This window comes from Borostomias antarcticus (genome assembly GCF_949987555.1).
Source record: "Borostomias antarcticus genome assembly, chromosome: 10".
Classification (NCBI taxonomy): domain Eukaryota; kingdom Metazoa; phylum Chordata; class Actinopteri; order Stomiiformes; family Stomiidae; genus Borostomias; species Borostomias antarcticus.
Genome location: NC_140243.1, coordinates 23,475,163 through 23,485,023, shown reverse-complemented (window position 1 = coordinate 23,485,023; position 9,861 = coordinate 23,475,163). Strand labels below are relative to the sequence as shown.

The window sequence follows — 9,861 nt, the reverse complement described above, 5'->3', positions numbered from 1 at the left end:
TTTTAATCCTGTTCCTTGTTCTACCTCTTTTTTTATTTTTTTCCCCATCCCCATCCCCTAGGGGGCTTTTACCCCCACCTAGGCCATTATTGTAAATAGGGTTGCTCTTAATTAACTTGCCTAGTAAAATAAAGGTTTATGATGATTATGATGAATTCTAATGTGTATGTCAGTAGCACTACCTTAAGGTAACTGCCTCTCTCCACAGTTCACAAAGTAGCAGCACATCCGCTGTTCTTTTCCAGCCTCTCACAGCTTTTATCTTCACAGTGGGTGTGGTGCTGTGACTTTGGTGATCCAACACTGCCATCTGTCTGTTCTTTAAGGTACAACTTATATTCCAGTCAGTCAGGGGAATGGTTACTATGGTACAGAGGTCTTTGCTTAACTACCAAGTTTGCCTATCCACTAACTGAAAGAGTTGATCTAGTTTTTGTATGGTCTGTGTCGCTCCAGACCACCAGGGGTGAAAGCCAGGAAAGAGGGAGGGTATGGAGAATGTATACGTATAAAGGACTGGTAGTCTAGTCAATAGTACATAGAGGACTGGTAGTCTAGTCACTAGTTCATAGAGGACCGGTAGACTAGTCACTAGTTCATAGAGGACTGGTAGACTAGTCACTAGTACTTAGTCTTAGAGGACCGGTAGACTAGTCACTAGTACATACAGAACTGGTAACTAACCAGTAGTGCATAGAGGACTTGTCAGAGGTGCATAGAGGACTAGTTGACTATCCACTAGTCACTAAGTCCTAGATTAACCACTAGCTAGTGCATCGATAATAGTGGTGGCAATCACAGGGTAACTCATGATCGATAACCTTATGATATTTTGCCCCTGATACCCAGGTATCATGATACAGCAATTCTATGATAATCAATATTGTAAGACAATTCATCAACGATATATCATGATATCTGTGTTAACTGAAGAAAAAATATCACTATAAAGGCAAAAAGCAGGATTTATGTTTGTATTCATTCCTTGCAGCATTATTGTCGCTGGTTGTGGTGAACAATGAAACAAACAATACATATTCCAATACAGTATCAAATAAAGTGCCAAAAGGCCAAACTGACCAGAAAGCAGGAGTTAAAATGTTTAAAGCTGCAATAATTGTTTTTTTTTCTTCACATTTTGTTAGAACTAATTAAAACAACCTGATATCAGATTGAGTCATAGCATCCTAATTGTGACCTACTTCAATAACTCACCCCTACCAGTCTCCATGTCTTGTTATTCCAGCATTTCTGCCTGTGTTGCCAAATTACGGCCCTAAACAAGTCTTACTGCCTTATTGATTATTACCGCTTTAAAGGAAGGACAATAGGGTAACACTTTACATTACAGCACGGTAATAACATAGTAATACCCTGGTAATATCTATTTTTTTACTGGGGAATTACCAACACATTACTAGTAGTTACCAGGAGTAGTTACCATGTAGTTAACCAACTAATAAACCCTGTAATAATCGACACAATTACTAGGAAATTACCAAGTAATTACTATTAGTTATCGGTAGTTATTAGTAGTAGTTACCATATAGTTACTCCGCAATCCCTATTTAAGGTACCATTTGTTACCTGGAAACAGAGATTGTAGTTTCCATGACCTGTTTCTATGTAATTCTATGGTTATTATTAGGGATGTAACGATACCAAAAACTGACGATACGATAGTATCACGATACAAAGTCTACGGTACGATATACATCACGGTATTTAAAAGGGAAAAAAAGAACAATTATGATTGATTTTATTTTTTTATTAAATATTATTTTAATCTCGCAGCACATCTTAGTTGTAAGTGCATTTTGTAAACAAAACAGTTGAACATAGTACGTTTTAACCTGAAACTTGCAACTCAAAATCTCTCTCACACACACACACACAAAATTATGTGTGGCCAACTATAAATACACGAGCTACAGACAACCGTCTTCTCGTCTAGTTCCTCCTGAACAGATCTTAACTGCACTCACTCACTACACAACATGCCTACCACATATGAACTTGGTCAAAATGGGCAACAATGTTGCTCAAGCAATGCGCTGGCTAGGCGATGGGCCTAGCCAAAGATGTAGTGGTGACAGTGGTAGGCTTAACTTGAGCAGAAATGTTAGTTTTTACATTAATGGTGTTTTTAAAAAGTGGGTCTACTCACACTCACAAGCACACACGCACACACACACGCGCGCGCACACGCACACCTCACTCAGCAGACAGGTTTTTCTTTAGGAAGATGAGCATATCCACATTTTCAGGTTGAATCTGGGATCTTTGTGCGCTTACAATATCCCCCGCTGTAGAAAAAACTCTCTCACTCGGTACAGAGGTTGCTGGTACAGAGAGATAGGCTTTGGCCATGGATGACAGGAGTGGGTAATACCGTTCATTGTCTCTCCACCACTTGAGAGGACAGTCAGAGAGTAAAGTAGAGGCCTCTTTGCAGTACAGTTCAATTTCGGCCTCAATCCCAGTATTGAGCTTTGCACTGTCTTCAGTGATGGAATCTCCAAGGAGATCTTCGAGAGCAGATTTTTTGGCGAGTGGAGATCCATCCTTCTCTGCTCTACCTGCTGTGTGTGCTCCAGGCCCTGGCTGTCTAGCTGTGTCGTGTGTGAGGCTGCCTGGCACTACTCTCTTGGCTTTTGTTTCGTTACTTGGGCTCTATAGAGGGAAGCAGAGGTAGAAAAAACAATTCTAAATATCACATCTTGTTTATACTCAGAAAAGCAACAAGCCCAGCACATACACACGAACACGCTCACACACACTCTCCCGTTCCCTCTCTCATATACAACATAGGTTAGCCTACTCGGTCACACACACGCTCCCTTTCTCCCTCCCTCTTTCACACAACTTACAAGTTACACAAACAGGTGTCTCTCTCTCTCTCTCTCTCTCTCTCTCTCTCTCACACACGCTCCCTTCTCCCTCCCTCTTTCACATAACTTACAAGTTACATGAACAGCTCTCTCTCTCACACACACACACACACACACACACACACACACACACACACACACTATGTAAATAAATAGCCTACCTGGCTCTGTCTCTGTGTTGCTTTCTGCTTCAGCCTGTTGAAAACGTCGTCCCTCTCTCTGTCATTTAGCTGGCGCAAGCTCCGGAACCGGGGGTCCAACGCAGTACTTTCTTGCAGAAACAAGTTTTGTCCCCCTTCGTATCGGCATGTCAAGTCATTCAGTATGGCTGTCTTCATTTGAGCAACGGTAGCGGAGTCCTCGTCACACTGTGCCATGCTCTGCTCTATCATATGTTTGAGGGGCACAATGAGAGAGATTGTAGGCCGGGACTCTTCACACAGCACTGTGGTTGCTTTTTTCAGCGGTTTGAGAAGTTTTACCATGTCTTCGGCGTCTACGATGTCTGCTGTGTCCATAGTGTTGATTTCACGTGCGTTGCGCTTCACATCCTCACTCAGGAGCGCAGCAGCCACGGCTTGTTGTTGTTCGAGATATCGCTCCAACATGTCGAGTGAGCTGTTCCATCGAGTGGACACATCCATGATTAGTTTGTGTACGGGCAAGTTTAGTAATCTTTGTTTAGAGGCTAGCACTGCAGTGGCTGTTGAGCTGCGGTGGAAAAAAGCTGCTATACGCCTCGGCCAAGGAGACGGCTGACATGATGCAGGAACTCCAGGTGTGGCTCCACTGGGAAGCACAGACGCGGTACTGCTGAAGCCCCCGATGCGAAGACTAACACTGTTTCCAGTGTTAGAGGATATGATTCCTTTTCTGAAATCAGCCTGGTGACGGCGAAAAAATCAAGGCGAATTATGACCCATTTGGCGTTCCATAGACAGAGGATGGAAGCACGCGTCATATTGTTGCTTTGGCAACAGTGCATACGTAGTTTTATTACGTCATAGCATCACCTTAAATATAGACTGCACATTTATCAACCAGGCAGAACAGACCTGGACTTCTCCTAACTCCGCAGCAGCGGTGAAATGAAGGGAGCAAGTAAAGATCCGGATTATGGTGAGTTGTGTTATGTTTGTAAGAGGCATTTGATAGATAACTTTAGCTAACTTTCTATCCATCTATGATTCTAGATATCTATCTTTCTATCTAACGTCTTCTAGCTAACGTTAGCTATAGCCACAAGTGGGGTTGCTTAAATTGCGTTGGATAAGAAAACATAGTGTTTGGAGAAAAAAACTGGCCAATATATATATTTACTATCTTAGATAACTTAAGCCTATGTTATTATTATATTATATCTATCTATGCTGATACCTGAATTTGTGTATTTCAGGGTACATCTCAACTTATGATCCATTTTTTTCTGGACCTGTTCGCAAGAGGTTTGTGAAGATTTGCTTCTGTCACTCTGCCTCTCATAACTCAGCATCACCACCAGTCAATTGAAGTTGTTATGATATCAGCCACACCAGTTACCCTCACATGTTCATTTCAGTTCATTTCCTGTCTTTCTAGGAGTTGCACAGATGTGTTCTGTTGCATACTGTTCTTGGCAGGAGTTGCTGGTTACATTGTTGTGGGAGTTGTGGGTAGGTCCTCTATATTATCAACATCTGATGTCAGTCTCTTGCTCATCCTGTGCACATTGCGGCCCATGGTGTGATTTCATTCAGCTATGGTTTCTTACCACTCGTGTGATAAGATCTGCCCTAACCACTGAGAACTTATAAACATAAACATATCCCCCTCCACCTGTCTCCTCTCTCTGTCAGCCTGGCTGGCAGGAGATCCTCGCCGTGTCCTCTTGCCCAGGAACTCTACTGGAATGTTATGCGGCGCTGGAATGAACATGTGAGTATTCTGTCAGTACACACACAGAGCTTCTATTTAGGCTGAGGTTTAAGAGGTCAGCAGAATGACCAGCTCTCTAGAACAGATGATGACCTTGTAAGTGGCATTATATGGAATATTGAGATTGCATAGAGGAGATGAAATTCACTTTTTTAGTAACTCATGCAGTTGTGTTGAACTTTCTCTTGTCAGAGACAAGCCCAGCATGTTCTATTTCGACATACTGAAGTGTGTCACGGCCACCAATGTGATGGCTGCAGCTATGAATGGTCAACAGTGTCCTACGACACAGGTGAGGCTCTCTCAGTCACTGTGGCTCACTTTGTCACTCACATGTAGTCAGTCAGTCAGTCAGTCAATTTATCACTCTCTCATTCCCTCGCTCCCTCGCTCCCTCGCTCCCTCGCTCCCTCCCTCACTCACTCACTCACTCACTCACTCACTCACTCACTCACTCACTCACTCACTCACTCACTCACTCACTCACTCACTCACTCACTCACTCACTCACTCACTCACTCGGTCTCTCCTCTCTCCAGGTGTGTGTCAGTGAGTGTCCATCACAGTTCTGGATGCTGCCCCCTGCTGCCTATGCATCTGGTGCCAAACCCAAGGACTTCTTCCAACAGCAGTACTGTGACCCCAGCCTCAATCTAACCAACACCACATTGGTACAGTACACAGTGCACCTTGTATTGATTTGGCATGGTTGGCATTTGAGTCACTGTGGACATGATTACCATAGATTTAGGGTGGATTTATTACTATTATTATTATTTATTAGTATTATTGTAAGTCGCTTTGGATAAAAGTGTCAGCTAAATTACTGTATTGCAATGTAATTTAGATGAATTTAGACAGTACAGTAGTCAGTGAAGTAGACGGTAGTACGTTCATGTATTTTGAGCTTCCTCACTTTTAAATTCTACGTTTTGCGTTCTCTTTTTCAGACTGTTCAGGACATCCTTGATCAGGAACTTTGTCCATACTTCTATATGCCAAGTACACCAGGTAAAGTGTTTTCATCCTGTGCTAACAAAATCTCATACTGCAAATATCAGATGCCAAATCTTGGCTGTGAAAGGTACAATTCATTGAACTCATCCATATGTTGATGTCACATTCTGTGCAGCTTTGGGGAGATGTTTACCCAATCTAGCTGCTCTGACAACGATTCCGTCCAACCTCAGTCTGCCTGGGTTGGCCTCTGTCAACGAAACTGTCAACAGCATCAAGAATGCCACGGGGTAGATACCACTGCATCTACTGACGTTCGCTGTACAACAGCACATGTACTGTATACAGTATGTTAAAATGCACAAATAATGACTGTGACCTAAAAACTCCTTTCAGCTCTCTAATATCAGGCATCAATACCAAAGCAATAGGAGTGAGGATATTTGAAGACTTTGCCACTACTTGGTACTCGATATTACTGTAAGTCTGAAAAATTAACAAAGGAATCCTAATCCACTGATAACATTTTGTGAGCTTGTATTTTTTCTCTTAGCTGTAAACCTGTCCTGTACTTTCAGTGGCTTGGCGGTTGCCATGGTAGTCAGTGTGGTCTTCCTGTTGCTGCTGAGGTATCTGGCCTTCGTGCTGGTGTGGGTCGTTATCGTGGGCGTGCTGGCCGTTGGAGGCTATGGTTAGTCTCAGGCAGTTACAAACCAAATTCCTAGTGTAAAAACGACCTGGCAAATAAAACCGATTCTGATTCTGGGTTGTCTCAGGTCACGGAAAGCGAATGTAGTGCTTTATGACTGCATCTGCATACGCTATGGGCTTCATTCTACTTTCTCTTTCGCCCCCAGGGATATATCACTGTTACTCAGAATATGCCCATTTCAACAACTCCCCCGTGACCTCCTTTGGTGATCTCAGCTTCAATACGTATGTGTCAGTCTACCTCCAAGTGAAAGAGACCTGGCTTGCCTTCTGTGAGTTTCATCACTGTATGTTGTATCATTGTGTAATGTGTTGACAGCTGGTGATCGGCAGTGAAAAGCAGGGAAGTGACCCTAGTTGCTCTCTCTCTCTCCTTAGTGATCATCCTGTGTCTGGTGGAGTTCGCTCTGCTTTTGTTCCTTGGCTTCATCAGAAAGAGACTGTCCTTTGCTCTGTCACTCTTGGAGGAGTCCAGCACGTAGGATTTGACCTCCCTGATAGTTAAATATCTGAATATCAACAATCTTACCGTTAACGTATTTCGTTTAATCACATCTCTGTTGATTCTGCAGGGCTGTGGGTTATCTGATGTCCACATTGGCTTACCCTCTGTTCACCTTTGTGCTGCTGGTGGTGTGTATCGCTTACTGGGGGATGACTTCCCTGAACCTGGCAACCTCTGGAGTGCCAGTCTATAGAGTGGTGTCTCTTAGCAACGCCTCTGTGGCTAACTGCAGCCTCATCTATGGAACAGACGACTGTCGCCCACAGGTGATACCAGCAGGGTTCGTAGTGCTCGGTTGTGTGTACATGCCTCATATCTCCCCCTATAACTCTCACCTCTGCTCTCTCTACCTGTCAGACATTCAACTCCTCAGCCTACCCAAACTGCCCCTCCGTGCGATGTGTGTTCTACAAGTACAGCGACGAGGGGTTCTTCCAGAGGAACATTGTCTACCTGCAGGTCTACAACGGCATCGCTTTCCTGTGGTGCATCAACTTTGTCATCGCCCTGGGCCAGTGCACACTGGCCGGAGCTTTCGCCTCCTACTACTGGGCATTCAGCAAGTCTGAAGACATCCCTCGGTTTCCGCTGTATCAGGCCTTCATACGCACACTACGGTAACGGCAGGGAGACAGCAGGAGACTGCCTGTGAGGGACTGGGTCTAGTTTCCACACCAGCAAACTCCTTCTACATTCTTGGATAGAAAGGTCATTTCAAGTGGTTTTATGACTTGCTTCATTCTATGTCCTTCTGCTCTGAAAGGTACCACGTTGGCTCTCTCGCATTCGGTTCAGTTCTGCTCATGCTCTTCCAGTTACTCAGAATGCTGCTGGAATACCTAGAGCACAAATGCCGCAGTAAGGCCATGATACACACTGTCCACGTACAGTTACATCACAATATTCATCTCGTGTGATTGTGTCATATCAGCGCAAAGAATTACTTGTTTTCTCTCATGTTCTATCCCCTCTAGGTTCTAAAAGCTTGTGTGCACGTTATCTGAGCTTCTGTCTTGGGTGCTGCTTCTGGCTTCTGGATTACTTCATTAAGATCCTCAACAGAAACGCCTTTGTCATGGTCAGTTCCATCAAGTTGACTTGTCTGTTTCATTAGCTGTAGTAAGCAGTGTGTGGAGGGTTATTATATTACTACTTGATCTATAGCTCAATAGGTCAATATTATTTTCCTCTATTACAACCTTATACAGTACTTTCCAGTAACGTCTTGTATAATTTTGGATAAACCACAGATTGCCATCTATGGAGAGAGCTTTTGTGTGTCTGCCAGAAGTGCCTATAATCTGTTGATGAGGAACCTTGACCGGTAAGAGTCCGTTTCAATTTATATACTGGCCTTTAGCTTCAACGGTATTCAGTCATTTGAGTTGCTGGTCTCTCCCTTGCCCACAGGGTGGTGGTATTGGACAATGTGACAGATATGCTCCTCTTCTTTGGAAAACTAATGGTGTCAGGAGCTGTTGGTAAGAGAATTACAAAATTTCTAGTTTCACTTCAAACAACTATCATTCCCTGTGAATGAAATACTTGGAGTCATATGATCACAACTGAATGTGTGTTCTAACTGATGTCTATTGTCTCAGGGGTGCTGGCCTTCTTCTTCTTCTCTGGCCGAATCCGCGTTCCCGGCGATGCCTTCCAAGCTGAAATGCTCAACTACTACTGGGTTCCCATCGTTGTGAGTGTGCTCTCAGCCATGGGGAAGTCAAGGGGAGACTCTCTTGGGATGCGTACAGTGCGTTCATGATAGTGTTGTTGAGAGGGTGTGACTGATGATGCCTTGTGGTGCTGTGTGAACCCGTGTAGACGGTGGTGTTGGGAGCGTACTTCATCGCTCACGGCTTCTTCAGCGTGTACAGCATGTGTGTCGACACCCTCTTCCTCTGCTTCCGTGAGTACCACCTTACCAGGGCCACTAATAGGAAGGGACAGAGTGGAGTGGAGTGGAGTGGAGTAGAGTGGAGTGGAGTGGAGTGGAGTGGAGTAGAGTGAAGTGGAGTGGAGTGGAGTGGAGTGGAGTGGAGTAGAGTGAAGTGGAGTGGAGTGGAGTGGAGTAGAGTAGAGTAGAGTGGAGTGGAGTGGAGTAGAGTGGAGTGGAGTAGAGTGGAGTAGAGTGGAGTAGAGTGGAGTAGAGTGACCCTTGTGTTCTTCCTTTGACAGTGGAGGATCTAGAGAGGAATGATGGGTCTATGCAGAAGCCTTATTTCACATCCAGAAACCTGATGAGAATCCTGCGCAGACCAACCTCAGTCTCAGACCAACCGCCAGTCTGAGTCCTTCTGGGAGGACCAGTAATGTCTGAGTCCTACTGGGAGGACCAGTAATGTCTCTGCCCATCCTTTCTACCCTTCCTCAGCATCCTCCTCTTCCTCGGCTCCGTATCCCATTTCCCTTGTACTAAAACCTGTCAGCATTCTAAAGTCTGAGCTGTTGTGGTCTGTATGGTAACACTACTTAAGGATTTAGTGTGGCATAGACTCATGGGTTCATATACTGTAGTGTATTGTGTAGAATAATAATACATGTGTAAGCATGTAATATATTGCTACAATGTGCTGTCGACACAAATCAAATTATCCATTTGGAAACTGTTGTTAAAACCTCGGAAATAAGAGTAGTACCTCAATGAGAGAGCAGAATGATCTCAAACGATTCTCTGAGAAATTCTAAAACTACTTTTACTTTTACTTTGTAAAATGAAGCGTCATCCCCCTGAAACCCGCTACCACTGTGTCTCAGACCTCAGCAGGGTCCTCACAGCAACCTAGATTCTTAAATGTATATACTAGCTAAGCAAAAAAAATCCCCCAAATCCAAACCAATGCCTTTATTGATATAATATTTAAAAAAAAAAGAAGTACAAGA

At 44.0% G+C, this 9,861-nt stretch overlaps 1 protein-coding gene across 1 annotated transcript; it reads left to right on the top strand.

Annotated features, from left to right (window-relative positions):
- Positions 1-3,651: 3,651 nt before the first annotated feature.
- On the top strand, positions 3,652-9,713 carry LOC311314301 (choline transporter-like protein 4; the record flags this gene model as incomplete). Its single annotated transcript, XM_084444640.1, has 16 exons — positions 3,652-3,698; positions 4,998-5,097; positions 5,372-5,476; positions 5,756-5,807; positions 6,316-6,453; positions 6,620-6,745; positions 6,852-6,951; positions 7,046-7,244; positions 7,336-7,595; positions 7,742-7,836; positions 7,953-8,056; positions 8,229-8,302; positions 8,389-8,459; positions 8,580-8,674; positions 8,803-8,887; positions 9,157-9,713. 16 exons carry the CDS (start codon positions 3,652-3,654, stop codon positions 9,267-9,269), a joined length of 1,764 nt encoding a protein of 587 aa, XP_084300766.1. The 3' UTR covers positions 9,270-9,713.
- Between the last annotated feature and the right edge of the window lie 148 nt (positions 9,714-9,861).